At 41.0% G+C, this 17,943-nt stretch overlaps 1 protein-coding gene across 1 annotated transcript in view; it reads left to right on the top strand.

Moving 5' to 3' along the window:
• Positions 1-17,943, top strand: part of cita (citron rho-interacting serine/threonine kinase a) — a 134,185-nt gene that overhangs the window by 30,214 nt on the left and 86,028 nt on the right. Inside the window, 1 exon segment of the mRNA XM_034167074.1 lies at positions 1,087-1,276. Within this exon segment, the coding sequence (XP_034022965.1) occupies positions 1,087-1,276 (190 nt within the window).

Below are 17,943 nucleotides of genomic sequence, written 5' to 3'. Positions count from 1 at the left end.
TTTGAGAAAAGTGTATAAAGTGTGTGGTGAGGGGTTTTACAAGAATTGGAGAGAGCTGACATGAGAACCAAGGCAGACTGAGTAAAGATCTGAAACTCATTTTGAAGTCCTTCTGTGCTGGCAACACCAAGCTCACAGTCTGTGAAGGAAACTCATGCTTTTGTGGGACATTGTGACCATTTTAACACAAGACCACACTGAATGACGACGAGTTTGACATTTTCCTTTGTCCTGCTGTAGGAAATCATATTCATCTTGTTGCACCATTTCACTGATGAATGATGAGATTTAAATTGCTGCAGCCCCTCCAATGTTCTGTAATTCACATTTATCCGTGAGGTCTGCAAAGTATTTGCTATGCAGTGTAAAATGGCTCACGTTTTCACAAGAACAGGAATATCTCATCATAATTCTAAAGTAGAAAACCTTGGTGTGCCAGTCATTTGTTTTCGGCTTTTTTTTCCTACACTATTTTCCCGTCAGTTTTGAATGTTAATGAGTGCACTTATGTTTGAGATGCACACGATCAACAGACGCAGCTACAGTGTTTGGATTTCTGAAGCTTTTTTTTTTCCTGCTTATTTTGGAAACATTTATTGATTGTGTGTTTGAACGTCACATGATTTATTTATTTATTTATTTGTTTTTAAATTATTTATTACATAAAGCATTATTAAAGTGGTGGTGGTGGGGTTAGAATTTGTGCACAGATTTTTTGCCAGGAGTAAGGCATGGTTTATTGATGACTGTACACTGATGGAGGTTTATGCTTCAGTTTTGGCTCCAGCTGATTAGCTTGCTCTGCTGCAGTGAGGAAGAGAGAGTGAGCGTGTGTGTGTGTGTGTGTGTGTGTGTGTGTGTGTGTGTGTGTATGCTTGAGAGAGGAGTGGGGGGTAACAGAGGCAGCATGTGCATCAACGCGCGGCTTACCGCACTGTAGGCTCCCATCATTCTGCTTCATTCCTCCTCCCTTCCTTTCTCGTCCCTTTCTCCTTGTGTTTTATTTTTTCCGCTACCTTGTTTATCACTGCTCCCTTCTTTTTTTGCCCTCTCGCTCTCTCCCTCCTCTCATCTTCTCTCCTGCAGTTCTGCCGCCTTTCGTTCCTGTGTTGCACACAGAAGATGACACCTCTAATTTTGAGGAGCCGGAGCAGGCAGCCCTCTGGCCAGCCCCAGCAGCCCAGCGAGGAGGTCTGCCAGCGGGCTTCCAGGGCCAGGATCTGCCTTTTGTAGGCTGGTTCTTCAGCCGAGCATTGACAGCACTAGCCAGAACTGAGTAAGTGGTACCTTTTTCTTTTGCATTGCTGTTTTTTTTTTATTTTTTTTATTTTTTTTTATACCACCTTTTTAAAATTTTATTTAATTTTATTTATTTATTTTTCAGTCAGTGGTGAGACCTCTTGTACATGCCTCCTTAACATATCTTTGTTAAATCCCTCATATAACCATTGGCAGCAGTTCTTCCATTAGATGCTTCATTGCCATGGCAACAAATTCCATGTAGCCTTGTTTCAGGTGACCTAGTGTGCTGCCCTGAGCAGTTGGTGTTGTATCACTGTCATTAGTATTGTGCACATTTGGGGCTAAAACGGGTTTGGCCATATGCTGTGTCAGACAGGTTAGAAGAAGGGGAGGGAACCCCCTGTTCTGTGGTGCTTTTCTCCTTTGGTTTCTATTTTGGTGCATGGGATCGCACATAGTTGATCATAAATGGATGAAATGGATGGACCAACAGAAGCAAGGAGGCGTGATCCTTGCCATTGGTGCTGATTGGTATGCGGCTGAGTGTGTCAATGAGGTTTGCTGAGAGGTGGAACCTCACACACATGCACACTCCCACCCTCACTGCTGTTATTCTGCTGGTCTGTTCTGTGAAGCATAATGGGATCCTGACTTTTACAGCATGGGTTTTTGGGACTGTAATTATCCCTAATGGTGTTTGGCTTTTTAAACTCTGATAATAATGCAAGAGGATGGGTTTCATTTCTGTAGCCCCACGGCAGTCCTCTGGCAAGTTAATGGTGCTGTAAACTGCAGCTCATGACGACAGCAAAAACAGACAGCGAGGAAAAAAGCGTTACCAGATTAGAAAGGGAAAAGGACGAGAACCTAGACTGGGGGATGAGAATCTATTTCTATGGTTACTACTGTGTTGCCTGCCTCCCCCTTTCTCCCCCCAGTCTCCACCCCCATCTTTACCCGTCTTATCTCCTGTTTTCTTCCTCTTGTAATGTCTCTGCCCATTGCTCTTACACCATCTGTCATCTGTCATGGTTTTTAAGTGAAGTCAGTTATGTTTGGTTGCATTTCTGAAGCACAGTTCAAAAGCTGCTGAATGTAACCTTAATACATTTTGCACATTGTGTACTGTGTGTCTCAGTGTGTATCAACATTCTTCGTCATAAGCCAAATTTAAAATGAATTTTTAAAATGATGGCACAGACGAGCATAATGAATGGCTGATCATGTTTTGGTGGGTTTTGTTATTCCTCCTTCGTTCGCTGTAAACTTGTCTCTGCCTCATTAGTAAATCGCAGCAACACAAAATCTCATAAACCACTTGCTTCAGACAACCCAGCTGTGGTTTGGTGTCAACTTTGCAAGTTCACTTGTACATAGCTTTTCAAATAAAATTTACCTGTTTGAGGTGTTTTAATAAATTTAAAATTGTTAAAAATATTAACAAACAAAAATATGAAATGTATTTATCAATAAATTATTAACTTAAGAAAATGAAAGAAATATAATAATAATAATCTGTTGCTCAAAATATTTTTTACTTGGAAGTACAGCTTATATTTTCGTACTCATGGCAGGGTATAAAAGCACTTCTTGGTTGATCAGTTTATTTATCTAGCCTAGTCCCATTTTGTGGTCAATTTTCCAACAATAAACTTGTCCATGGCAAAGTATATCAAAACCTAATAGCCTGATTTTACAGAAAGATAAAAAAAAAACCTTTTGATATTCATGGAGCTGTATGTGTGTGTGTGTGTGTGTGTGTGTGTTTTTAATGACCAGTGTTCTATCCAACTGCGCCACATTCAGAATCCTCCCAAAGAAAAGATTAAAAAAAGTATTTTTTTTTTCACACATTGTTGGGGATTTTAGCAAGAATGATGTGAAAATATTTCTGTGGTGTCTTTGTTGACTGTCTTCTCAACAAAAAGTATAATGAAACAAATGGGAACTACATCTGAAATCCAAAAACAGATGTCTATGTATGAGTGGCTGGCTTTAGTCTGAAACAAGGGTACTTGGGGCTTGTATTACTATCAGGAGCTCCCTAGGATGGTATGTGTGGGTGGCTGTGGTTGGCTAAAGCATGGAGACCTTGACCCCAGGTGGTACTGCATTGTTTTGGGGTGTTGCTAGCTCTTGCTTCAGGAGGTGGTTATAGCAGGTGTGGCATTAGCTCACTCTCACCATGGTCTTTTGGGGCTTGTCTGACATTGGGACTGTGGTTTGTGTCCTGCATCTCATGCTCACAAAGCTGGTTTTGTCCTGTGTGCGTGGGATTGTTGGGTGCACCTTTTGTTGTCAGGTCTGCAGTCCCCATGGTCGCTTCTGACATCCTGGTAGTGTGCGTTACTGGTCCTGTCTCTGCACATTTCTTCTCCCATGGGCATGGAAATGGGGGGGGGGGGGGGGGGGGGCTGTGGTTGGGGGCTGTGCCCTTTTAGCAGCTTTGTGGCACTGATGCAAATCTTCCCATGTTATTACACATCTCATATTTAACACACTCTGCACAAAGATTTATAGCTCTCACATGTACGTGTATACCCTTTAACTCGTGAAATTCTGCATATTTTTGCAATTGGTGCCATTATCTGCTAATAAGCAAGGTTTGTCACACACACCCCCTCCCGACAACATTTTTCATATGTTATGTCAATGCTTTGTCACCATTATTGATATTGTCTCATGGTTCTTTTGTCTGTTACGCTCTTATTTCAATTGGGGGGGGGGGGGGGGGGGTAGCAAATCTTTGCTGGAGTATTAAAAATTGTATATATTCTTCATGAATTAACAGGGTGAGACATAAAAGCACCATTAAACAAATACGTAGTAACCATGACAATAACAGTGACAGTGAGACATGCCAACAAAGATTGGGTATGCAATAACATTGACAAAGATGCTTACAAGGACAGTGGAGAGAGGAAAACAAAAAAAAAAAAAACTAATTAAATGTATTTTTATAGTGCCAAATCACACCATAAGTCACCCTTTACAAGGGTAAGGTCTAACCGTACCAACTTAATAAAGGTTGTTAAGGTTAGACCTTACCCATGTGAAGAAACCTTGAGGCAGCGTTGTTGTAATTTTGCGCTATGTAAATGAATTTAATAGAGGAGGTGGTCACGATGATAGCAGTGATCATAGAAATATGTAGTTTTATACCATTTACTGGACATATTGTGAAGATGTGAGTTTCATGCATGTGTATGTGGGAAAGCTATGAATCTGTGCACAGTGTGAAAGATAAAAAAAAAAAACTAAACACAAATAGGTATGTAACAACTTGCATGATAGTAAAGAATTTCATTGGTGCCACATAGCCCCCAAACAGTGATTCAGCAGCTGGGGTCAGTCCCAGGACTGCTCTCACAGGCCTTAGTCCCCCTAAGCACAGACCTACATGGTAAAAGGTAAATGGACTGCATTTATACATTTAGCGTTTTAAAAAGGAATGGTTTGCACCATCTGTCATGCTTAGTTTTCATGTTACGGGGTAACATACGTCATAGAATCCAGTGGACGTCGACCTTGTTTGACCTTTACTTTGGAGACCAAGCATTCACTACAGTCAAAACTATTCAGTTTATTAATCCTTTTATTTCAACCAATAAATTGCATCACTTTTTAACAAAATTGGAGCAACTTTAACTTTTGATCCCTGTACAAACTGAAATTGACCTTTGTCACCATTTTTGCTGTTTTTACCCCATAACTCCAGAACATTCAGTCATAGATAGTCCATAGAATATACCTTTTTGGAATCATTATGATCAGACAAATAATGTGGCAAAGGTTTCAACATGATTGGAGTATTTTTAAATTTTGACCCCTGGGTAATTCTTTATTGACCCCTGTAGCTTATTAGAGGTCAGCTCCAGGATGGCTCCATATCTGAAAATAAACATTAGATAATTTAGAATATGTGTGCCAAATTCCATGCTTTCATCACAAAATGAACAATTGTTTTGCTATGCTGCCCCACTAATAACTGAAGTGCATGTAAATGTGAGAGATCAGATTATTGCAGTTATCTGATTAATAATGTCATGCAGACTTGCTCAGTGGTTAACTTTTATTCAAGTTGACCTCAACTCAAGCTGCAAATATTAATAAAGATAAAATAATGCCTCAGCTATTAAATGGCATTGCAGTAAGTGCACAGCATGATGGCAGCACTGTTGTCGTCTTCCTCAACAATCTTTTCAAATGCTTCCCACGCCTTACTTTTCTTTGAGGTGTGCTTTTGTTTTAAATTCTCCCATCTTCAGGTTCTGCATATTCTGCAATCACATAGGTGTGTGGTAAACAGCTGCTGCTGTTAACCAGCCAATGATGTTTCACAAAACAATCATTTCATAAACATTGATATTTTTTTTCCTGCCTTTACATAATAATTGACAAATATGCTTAAATCTTATTTTTACTGACCCACCTGCAAATGACCCGAATATCATTAAAAATATATTTGTTTCTTAACCGCGTGTGACTGTGGTCATTCCCTAATTTCAGATCACTTGACAAATCACTAGGCCTTTCTGAGTGAACTACAGCTGTTAATGAATATCCTATCTTTTAGTTTTGGTCATAATTAGATTTTTGACCTTCAGTGTCCAGAAATACGTTTAAAATCATTTAATTCATCCATCTCCAGAAATAGTCATAATGTTAATGCGTGTTTCCAGTGGCGGGGGAGAAAGTGCTTATATTTTATTTTATTTTAGTGTGTATGTGGTTGAGGAGGGAGCATTTAAATTAGTGTGCCTAGATAGAGCGGTGACATAAAGAGTCGAAAAAAAAAAAAATCGGTCACGTGACTCCTGGTGCCATCTTGGGTTCAAAATAGCGTTCGCTGTTTATCTATCTGCTGTCTATCGCTGAAAATGCCGGTTTGCTGAGCATTTGGGGGCACAAATAGACAGCAAGGGCTTGAAGATGTACAGATTCCCTTCAGATCTGAGCATTAGAAAAATTTTGGAAAATAAAGTCAGCTGTGTGGGATGGAAGCGACTTCATTGTCAAAGCTTTGAGAGGTAAATTTGTTGTTCAGTCCCATGTACAGTAAAACTCACCTAAACCTTTATTGTATAAACCAGATATTCACAGTCACCGGACATAAAAAGTCCCAAGGTTTTTGTATTGTTTTCCATGTAATAAACACCGTATATAACAGATTTTGTACAACAGATTTTTCACTCATATCAGATAACATGTCCTGTCCACTCACAATGTATTTCCATTAAAAACCTTGCATGTGGGACCGGAGTCATTTCCGTGATTAAAAGTACAACCGTTTATTTTTTTTTTCACGCTGTGCTCAGACTCGGAGCCGCAACGTGATGTGCGCGGCAGGCTGCGCAGTGACAGCAGCAAAGTGTCAAATCACAGTCGACTGTGATTTGACACTTTGCTGCTTTCAATCCTTTGTCTGTCATCATATTATAATAGTTTTTGCAGTGTGCACGCTAATTACAAATGGATCAGAAAAGTCCGCAACTTTACAGCATGAAGTCGATAAAAGAGGCAATTGTACAGCTTGCCTTTAATTTGGAGGTGATGATTGTAGAAAGAAAAGCTTGAGTGAGGGTGGTTAAATGATTTAAAAAATGTTGAAAACATTAAAAGGTTCATTCAGTAGTTCAGCACAGTTGGAAACAAAATGGTGCCATGTTCTGAGTTGACACCACTCTCTCCATCTAGGCACACTAATTTAAATAAGAAACTACAACAGTAAAAATTACAGCCCTAGATTCCTGATGATGATGATGATGATGATATAATATTATTGTAATTTATAAGTAAAATATGATGACATTCATTCTCATTTTGGTTCTAAAGAGGCACCAGAAGCTGTCTGGGTAATTCTACACTAACTGAATTACAGTGAAAGCATATTTTTAATAGTAAGCTGAAACATGGGCAGATTTTGCTGGCATTGTAATTCCATTATTCTAAAATTGTCTATCTACAGACAAATTTTCTCAAGGGAGTCATCCCAGATGCCCCCTGTTGGAGGGGCAACCCCTCCCACACTCTCCACTGTGAGTACAGTAAAAGCTTGCAACACTTACTTTTTCCTTCTAACTTCTACACCCTTTCTTGATGAAATCTCTGAAGGAATATCTCTATCAGTTATCTTAATAAAGCAGAAAATGGGAATGTCCTGAATCAGATCTAAGTTATCCTCTTGATTTAAAAAAAAAAAAACTAAATTCATCCATCTGAACAAAGCACAGTGTGTCTGAAAACCACAAACACCACTTTATTTGCTGCTAGCAAATATCTTTGAGATATTAAAAAGGCATTTCTGTGCAGTAATAAATTCAGTGGTGTCACTGTAGGAGCTTTATCATAGGCCTGACTTAGACCCCAGTCACACATAGTAAGAATGCACAGGAACGTGGACAACATGGCAAAAATGGCCATAATCTGGACAAGGTCGGGAGGGAAAGAGGCGTGGAGACTCTTGGCGGATCCCGTCCAGACTGCCTCGTTCACACCTGCACGATCACATCCAAAGCGTATGTAGACAACAGTTAGACAACACAGACTGCTGTCAGACAGCCACAAAGAGGGCTGAAGACTGCCTGATTGCCAAACGTCTGGATGGCAAACACGGGGCCGGAGTGGGAGCCAGTGCTGTGTCCTCCCTTTGCACAGACCCTGCTATAGTACTGGACATTGGAGTACAACCAACGTATGGACCGGACTCATGCCATATGTGTCAAAGCCCGCATTGGTGCTGTCACTCACTCACTCACTCACTCACTCACTCACTCACTCACTCACTCACATGCAATCACAGCTATGCTTGTCCTCTCTTTCCCAGTGCTTGCTCACCTCACAGCAGGAGATCGCACGTACATGTGCATGCATAGAACAGGTGATGAAATGATCGCTCGGTGTGTGTGTGTGTGTGTGTGTGTGTGTGTGTGTGTGTGTGTGTGTGTGTGTGTGTGTGTGTGTGTGTGTGTGTGTGTGTGTGTGTGTGTGTGTGTGTTCATAACGGCTGAAGGAGCCGCTACACCTGTGCCGCTGTCAGCCACTGCACACAGTTTGCTGCTGCTAAACTAGCAGTAGGCCAACCTTGCCCATGTGCACAGCAGTAGTCAGATGCAGCCATTACAGCGAAGTTTATTTATTTATTTATTTTTTGCCCACTCCAGCATCAGCAGCACAACGCAACTCTGTACACTGCAATGTCCGATGGATTATCAGTGGGCGGTATGTCACATGGGATTTATTTAAGCTGTGGTTGTTTACAGCACAGCTGGGTGAGAAGGTTTCACCACAGGCTGTGGTCCCTGGCTCCTGATTGCTTTGTGCTGTGAAACGTTCCTGGAGCCATACCGGGTGAAATTCATGTTTAATAATGTTGTCATTGGCTAGCGAAAAAGTTGCACATCATACCTCCCACAGAGTTAGATGATAAAGTAATAATATGTATAGTACAGCGGTGAGATCCGTTCAGGTGCAATGACACATTAATGTGCATGAGACAGCGGTGGGCCTGCCCGTGGTGTCACAGATATGATGGCCACAATATTTCACATTATGTCGCCCATGGGAAGACATGGAAATGTATCTGTACTATAAGGTCTATTATGGATATAACAGCCAGTTCAGATCTGCGGCGGCGGCGTGCGCTGTGTGAAGCATTGACCTGCAGTGGCATGCGGTGCTTTCAGTTTTATTGCGCGCTGTTCACATCCACTGCACATGATGAATGTGTACCGCGTACATGTTATTATATCAACATTTCCTTTGCCCTCCCTGGCCGGGGTCCAATGGAAGTGGACATACGTGGCACAAGCAGGACACTCCGGCAGGATTTGCTGTGACCGATCCATCTCAAGAGTTCAGTCAGCTGCGATCAGATCATTTTAAATGGTGTATGACGCCGTCAGAATATGTAGAATATGATCAGATGGCGCACAAACTGCACATAGACCACCATTAGATGTGTGTCCCATCTTGATGGCACCAAGTAGAGGTAGGCGATACCGCTTTACGATATAAATTTGGACAACAGTAGAGATTTAGACTCCACTGACCAATCGCATGCTTGTTGATGACGTCATAGTGGCTTCCTCAGTGACTCTGAATGACTGGAAAAGGTTGCAGTCAGTGCTTTGGTTACAGGCTCCATTTCCACCTTGGTAGATTGAAAGTTTTCCTTATAAGAGTGTAAAATTATAAGATATCTTAATCCTCTGGAGTTGCCTGACTCAATTCGGTCATATAAAAGTCACATAAAATGCATTTATGTGTATTTACGCTTTTCCATCTGCATCAGATGCTCAAAGCGCTTTACAAGTAATGCCTCACATTCATCCCGATGTGAGGGTGCTGCCATACAAGGTACTCCCTGCACACTGGGAGCACCTAGGGGATTAAGGACTTTGCCCAAGGGTTCTTAGTGATTTTCTGGTCAGCCTGGGATTTGAACCAAGGATCCTCTGGTTTCAAACCACTAGACCATCACCTCCCCTTTATGACACACCGGGAGCCACTAGGGGATTAAGGACCTTGCCCAAGAGTGATTTTCCGGTCAGGCTGGGATTTGAACCTCAAGCCCAATGCTTTAACCACTAGACTATCACCTCCCCACATGACAGAATTAAGCAGTTCTCCCATTAAATTCACCAGACTCAGTCTCCGTTGCAATGCACTTTAAAAGTGCACGCCTCAAGCTTAATACGAGTTTTTAAATTCTATTAATAGGCCTACTATAACCTGAATTATGATTAATAATTTGTTTTTTTGTGAATTTTATGGTCCTATTTGTTGCGCGTATTTGCAGAAAGCCACAGTAAACAGTAGTTTTCCTCATTTAGCTGAGCTGAGAGTTCTGTCTTGGGGCAGGACAGCGAAGAAAAAAAATGCCTTCCACTTTATCTTTGGTGGAAATACAAGATATAAGTTTGGTGGAAATACAAGATATAAGGGTCTTGGAGGACTTTCTGGACAAAATGGCACCAAAAGCAGACAAACTAACACTGCCCCCTGCTGGGCAGAAGCAGGAATGGCAAAATGAGATCATTTCAGTGCCCAAAAATACAAGTCAGAGAATCAGGTGCTCAGAATTAATTGTATCTTTTGTTGTTGTTAATTTGTTTATTTTAATCAATTTAGCTTTCCTAATGGTCTATATGACCCATTCAGAAACACTTCCATTATAATTTTTACACTTAAGTTTCTTCTTTGTCTTTCGGCTGTTCCCGCCACAGCAGATCAATCGTTCGGCTGTTCCCGCCACAGCAGATCAATCGTTTGCATCTCACCCTGTCCTCTGTATCTTCCTCTGTCACACCAACCACCTGCATGTCCTCTCTCAGCACATCCATGAACCTCCTCTTTGGTCTCCCTCTTCTCCTCCTGCCTGGTGGCTCCATCCTCAGCATCCTTCTCCCTATATACCCTGGGTCCCTCCTCTGCACATGTCCAAACCATCTCAATCTCGCCTCTCTGACTTTGTCTCCAAACCGTCCCACCTGAGCTGTCCCTCTGATATGTTCATTCCTAATCTTGTCCATTCTTGTCACTCCCAAAGAGAATCTCAACATCTTCAGCTCTGCCACCTCCAGCTCTGCCTCCTGCCTTTTTGTTAGTGCCACTGTCTCTAAACCATACAACATAGCTGGTCTCACTACTGTTTTGTAAACTTTCCCCTTCACTCTTGCTGATATTCTTCGGTCACAAATCACTCCTGCCACCTTTCTCCACCCACTCCACCCTGCCTGCACTCTCTTCTTCATCTCTCTACCACACTCTCCATTACTTTGAACAGTTGACCCCAAATATTTAAACTCATCTACTTTCACCACTTCTACTCCTTGTAACTGCACTATTCCACTGGGCTCCCTCTCATTCACACACATGTACTCAGTCTTGCTTCTACTGACTTTCATTCCCCTTCTCTCCAAAGCATATCTCCACTTCTCCAGACTAGACTCAACTTGCTCTCTACTCTCACTACAGATCACAATGTCATCTGCAAACATCATAGTCCATGGGGACTCCTGTCTGATCTCATCTGTCAACCTGTCCATCACCACTGCAAACAAGAAAGGACTCAGAGCTGATCCTTGGTGTAATCCCACCTCCACCTTGAATGAGTCTGTCATTCCGACTGCGCATCTCACCGCTGTCACCCTATTCTTGTACATGTCCTGCACTACCCTAACATACTTCTCTGCCACTCCAGACTTCCTCATACAATGCCACAACTCTTCTCTTGGCACCCTATCATAAGCTTTTTCTAAGTCCACAAACACACAATGTAACTCTTTCTGTCCTTCTCTGTACTTTTCCAACAGTATTCTCAGAGCAAACATTGCATCGTAGTGCTCTTTCTCGGCATGAAACCATATTGCTGCTCACAGATCTTCACCTGTTTTCTAAGCCTAGCTTCTACTACTCTTTCCCATAACTTCATGCTGTGGCTGATCAGCTTTATGCCTCTGTAGTTACTGCAGCTCTGCACATCACCCTTGTTCTTGAAAATAGGAACCAGCACACTTCGTCTCCACTCCTCAGGCATCCTCTCACTTTCCAAGATTTTATTAAACAATCTGGTTAGAAACACTACTGCCATCTCTCCTAGACATTTCCATGCCTCCATTGGAATGTCATCTGGACCAACTGCCTTTCCACTCTTCATCCTCTTCATAGCAGCCCTCACTTCTTCCTTGCTAATCTCTTTTACTTCCTGATTTACTCTCACCACATCATCCAGCCTTTTCTCTCGCTCATTTTCTTTATTCATCAACTCTTCAAAATATTCCATCCACCTTTTCAGCACACACTCCTCACTTGTCAGCACATTACCATGTGCATCTTTTACCACCCTAACCTGCTGCACATCCTTTCCAGCTCTGTCCCTTTGTCTGGCCAATCGGTACAAGTCCTTTTCTCCTTCCTTACTATTCAACTTCTTGTACAGCTCGCAATATGCCTTTTCCTTTGCTTTTGCCACTTCTCTTCTCGCCTTACACCGCATCTCCTTGTACTCCTGTCTACTTTCTTCATCTCTCTGACTATCCCAAAACTTTTTCGCCAGCCTCTTTCTCCTTATGCTTTCCTGGACCTCTTCATTCCACCAGCAAGTCTCCTTGTCCTCCTTCCACTGTCCAGATGTCATACCCAGTACTGCCCTAGCCGTCTCCCTCACCACATCTGCAGTACTTTTCCAGTTGTCCAAAATTGCTTCCCCTCCAACTAGTGCTTCTCTCACCTGCTCACTAAATTTCACACAACAGTCTTCCTCCTTCAGCTTCCACCATCTGATCCTTTGTTGAGCTCTCACTCTCTTCTTCTTCTTTACCTCTAAAGTCATCCTACAAACAACCATCCTATGCTGTCTAGTGACACTCTCTCCTGCTACCACCTTACAGTCTGTGATTTCTTTTAGCTTGTATCTCCTATAAAGAATGTAGTCCACCTGTGTGCACCTTCCTCCACTCTTCGCGATATATATCATTACCGTGAATTCAATTCATATTGTGACATGAATTTTAAGTCATATCACCCAGCCCTAGCGCCAAGAGTGTTTTGAACTGTGCAACACATGCGGGACAGCTGAGCGAACAGGACCAACTATATAGACTGCTGTCTGTCAGTCTTTAGACTACACCTCAACACTTAACGACTGTGGGTGGATGTGTCATTCTAATGCCAGTTTTCCACAATCGGCCTGTGTGTGACAGGGGTCTTAAAGCTTTGTCTTTGTTTAAACTTAAATTCACACATGAAACATTATACATGATGATAATTTTCCATTTAAAAAGTAGTTAAAATTTGCTGAAGATTTCCTCCTTATGCTGCACTGCGTGTGTTCGTTTTGATCTGCTTTCTGTGGAATTATATATGTTGTTGTCTGTTTTTCAGTTTATTATTCTTTGAGGTTGTTTCCTCTTCCTGAGTCTTTCTTCAGTAATGTAGTCTGCTCAGGGTAGTTTTTTTGTTTGTTTTTTAAATCCTGCACATTACGGTGTTCTTCAGTTGTTAAAGTGAGAGTCTGACATTTTCTTGGATATATTTTGTGATTTGATTTAATATTATGGTTAACAGAGTCAATATGAGATAAGCTTCATTATTCATTGTAGGTGTGAACTGATATTTAATCACACAGACACAACTGTATCAACTATATTTTGCATATCCAAACTGTGAATAAACCTCAAATCTGAATATTTAAGAAAGTAAAAGTGAGGTTTTGGCTTTTTTAGGAGAATATCTATGTGTGCACAATTATTGGGCAACTATTCATGTGCAGAATTATGCAACTAAATGAAAAATGAACATTTTCCCATCTCACTTGTTTGCCTGTTAAAGTGCGAATAATAAACAAACAACTAAAAATTAAACAAATGGATATTTCTGATATTTGAGAGAAAAAGTGACCAATATATAGCCACCCTTCTGTTCTGTAACACTTGCAAGTCTTCCATTCTTGAGCTGTTGACGATCACCTTTTTATGCAGCAGCAACACAGCCTCCCAGACACTGTTCACAGAGCTGTACCGTTTTTCCTACACAGTAAATCTCCCATTTAAGATGGGCCCACACGGTCTCAATAGGGTTGAGGTCAGGTGAGGAATGGGGCCATGTAATTTATTCATTCATCTTTAAGGTGTTTACTGGCTAGCCACGCAATGGAATACTTCAGTGCTTGCGATGGAGCATTGACTTGCATAAAAGTCATGGTCTTCTTAAAAGATGCAGACTTTTTCCTATACCACTGCTTGAAAAACTAAAAACCAGTAGCAGGTTTGGGAGTTGATTTTTGAATCCATCTTCACCCACATAAAGTCCAACTAGTTAATTTGTAATAATACTGGCTTATACCAGTGCCCCGATTCCACCTTGCTGGCGTCTGAGTCAAAGTGGAAGCTCTGTTCCCATTAACTGATTCAGCCACGGGCCCATCCACCTGGTCCTTCAAGACTCAATCTCATGTCATCCTTCCACAAAACGTTTTGAAAAATTTGTTGTAAGATGCCATGCATCCAAAAAGTATGCACAGTGCTTCACTTTTTCCGCATTTTGTTACAACCTTATTCCACAATGGATAGATTTTTTTCACTCAAAATTCTACACACAACACCCCATAATGACAATGTAAAAACAGTTTTGAGATTTTTGCCAATTTCTTAAACATAAAAAACTAAGAAATTAAATCAATCAATCAATCAACTTTTTTCTTGTATAGCACCAAATCACAACAAACAGTTGCCCCAAGGCGCTCCACATTGCAAGGCAAGGCCATACAATAATTATGAAACACAGTCTACGTCTAAAGCAACATAACCAAGGGATGGTCCAGGGTCACCCGATCCAGCCCTAACTATAAGCCTTAGCGAAAAGGAAAGTTTTAAGCCTAATCTTAAAAGTAGAGAGGGTATCTGTCTCCCTGATCTGAATTGGGAGCTGGTTCCACAGGAGAGGAGCCTGAAAGCTGAAGGCTCTGCCTCCCATTCTACTCTTACAAACCCTAGGAACTACAAGTAAGCCCGCAGTCTGAGAGCGAAGCGCTCTAATGGGGTAATATGGTACTATGAGGTCCCTAAGATAAGATGGGACCTGATTATTCAAAACCTTATAAGTAAGAAGAAGAATTTTAAATTCTATTCTAGAATTAACAGGAAGCCAATGAAGGGAGGCCAACACGGGTGAGATATGCTCTCTCCTGCTAGTCCCCGTCAGTACTCTAGCTGCAGCATTCTGAACCAACTGAAGGCTTTTTAGGGAACTTTTAGGACAACCTGATAATAATGAATTACAATAGTCCAGCCTAGAGGAAACAAATGCATGAATTAGTTTTTCAGCATCACTCTGAGACAAGACCTTTCTGATTTTAGAGATATTGCGTAAATGCAAAAAGGCAGTCCTACATATTTGTTTAATATGCGCTTTGAATGACATATCCTGATCAAAAATAACTCCAAGATTTCTCACAGTATTACTAGAGATCAGGGAAATGCCATCCAGAGTAACGATCTGGTTAGACACCATGCTTCTAAGATTTGTGGGGCCAAGTACAATAACTTCAGTTTTATCTGAGTTTAAAAGCAGGAAATTAGAGGTCATCCATGTCTTTATGTCTGTAAGACAATCCTGCAGTTTAGCTAATTGGTGCGTATCCTCTGGCTTCATGGATAGATAAAGCTGGGTATCATCTGCGTAACAATGAAAATTTAAGCAATACCGTCTAATAATACTGCCCAAGGGAAGCATGTATAAAGTGAATAAAATTGGTCCTAGCACAGAACCTTGTGGAACTCCATAATTAACTTTAGTCTGTGAAGAAGATTCCCCATTTACATGAACAAACTGTAATCTATTAGACAAATATGATTCAAACCACCGCAGCGCAATGCCTTTAATACCTATGACATGCTCTAATCTCTGTAATAAAATTTTATGGTCAACAGTATCAAAAGCAGCACTGAGGTCCAACAGAACAAGCACAGAGATAAGTCCACTGTCCGAAGCCATAAGAAGATCATTTGTAACCTTCACTAATGCTGTTTCTGTACTATGATGAATTCTAAAACCTGACTGAAACTCTTCAAATAGACCATTCCTCTGCAGGTGATCAGTTAGCTGTTTTACAACTACCCTCTCAAGAATCTTTGAGAGAAAAGGAAGGTTGGAGATTGGCCTATAATTAGCTAAGATAGCTGGGTCAAGTGATGGCTTTTTAAGTAATGGTTTAATTACTGCCACCTTAAAGGCCTGTGGTACATAACCAACTAACAAAGATAGATTGATCATATTTAAGATTGAAGCATTAAATAATGGTAGGACTTCCTTGAGCAGCCTGGCAGGAATGGGGTCTAATAAGCATGTTGATGGTTTGGATGAAGTAACTAATGAAAATAACTCAGACAGAACAATCGGAGAGAAAGAGTCTAACCAAATACCGGCATCACTGAAAGCAGCCAAAGATAACGATACATCTTTGGGATGGTTATGAGTAATTTTTTCTCTAATAGTCAAAATTTTGTTAGCAAAGAAAGTCATGAAGTCATTACTAGTTAAAGTTAATGGAATACTCAGCTCAATAGAGCTCTGACTCTTTGTCAGCCTGGCTACAGTGCTGAAAAGAAACCTGGGGTTGTTCTTATTTTCTTCAATTAGTGATGAGTAGAAAGATGTCCTAGCTTCACGAAGGGCTTTCTTATAGAGCAACAAACTCTTTTTCCAGGCTAAGTGAAGATCTTCTAAATTAGTGAGACGCCATTTCCTCTCCAACTTACGGGTTATCTGCTTTAAGCTACGAGTTTGAGAGTTATACCACGGAGTCAGACACTTCTGATTTAAAGCTCTCTTTTTCAGAGGAGCTACAGCATCCAAAGTTGTCTTCAATGAGGATGTAAAACTATTGACAAGATACTCTAACTCCCTTACAGAGTTTAGGTAGCTACTCTGCTCTGTGTTGGTATATGACATTAGAGAACATAAAGAAGGAATCATATCCTTAAACCTAGTTACAGCGCTTTCTGAAAGACTTCTAGTGTAATGAAACTTATTCCCCACTGCAGGGTAGTCCATCAGGGTAAATGTAAATGTTATTAAAAAATGATCAGACAAAAGGGAGTTTTCAGGGAATACTGTTAAGTCTTCTATTTCCATACCATAAGTCAGAACAAGATCTAAAATATGATTAAAGTGGTGGGTGGACTCATTTACTTTTTGAGCAAAGCCGATAGAGTCTAATAATAGATTAAATGCAGTGTTGAGGCTGTCATTCTCAGCATCTGTGTGGATGTTAAAATCGCCCACTATAATTATCTTGTCTGAGCTAAGCACTAAGTCAGACAAAAGGTCTGAAAATTCACAGAGAAACTCACAGTAACGACCAGGTGGACGATAGATAATAACAAATAAAACTGGTTTTTGGGACTTCCAATTTGGATGGACAAGACTAAGAGACAAGCTTTCAAATGAATTAAAGCTCTGTCTAGGTTTTTGATTAATTAATAAGCTGGAATGGAAGATTGCTGCTAATCCTCCGCCCCGGCCCGTGCTACGAGCATTCTGACAGTTAGTGTGACTCGGGGGTGTTGACTCATTTAAACTAACATATTCATCCTGCTGTAACCAAGTTTCTGTTAGGCAGAATAAATCAATACGTTGATCAATTATTATATCATTTACCAACAGGGACTTAGAAGAAAGAGACCTAATGTTTAATAGACCACATTTAACTGTTTTAGTCTGTGGTGCAATTGAAGGTGCTATATTATTTTTTCTTTTTGAATTTTTATGCTTAAATAGATTTTTGCTAGTTATTGGTGGTCTGGGAGCAGGCACCGTCTCTACGGGGATGGGGTAATGAGGGGATGGCAGGGGGAGAGAAGCTGCAGAGAGGTGTATAAGACATAAGTATTCACAGCCTTTGCATTGAGCTTAATTGGAGTTCACCTGGGGTAAATTCAGTTGATTTGGAAAGGCACACACCTGTCTACATATAAGGTACCACAGTTGACAGTGCATGTCAGAGCAAAAACCAAGCATGAAGTCAAAGGAATTGTCTCTAGTCCTCCAAGACAAGATTGTCTTGAGGCACAAATGTGGGGAAGAATACAGAAACAATTCTGCTGCTTTGAAGGTCCCAATGAGCACAGTGGCCTCCATCATCTGTAAAGAGAAGACGTTCTGATCCACCAGGACTCTTCCTAGAGGTGGCCGCCCGTC

Source organism: Thalassophryne amazonica, chromosome 3 (assembly GCF_902500255.1).
Source record: "Thalassophryne amazonica chromosome 3, fThaAma1.1, whole genome shotgun sequence".
In the NCBI taxonomy this organism is placed as follows: Eukaryota; Metazoa; Chordata; class Actinopteri; order Batrachoidiformes; family Batrachoididae; genus Thalassophryne; species Thalassophryne amazonica.
Note: the sequence above shows the minus strand (reverse complement) of the source record. Positions and strands in the feature narration are given on the sequence as shown.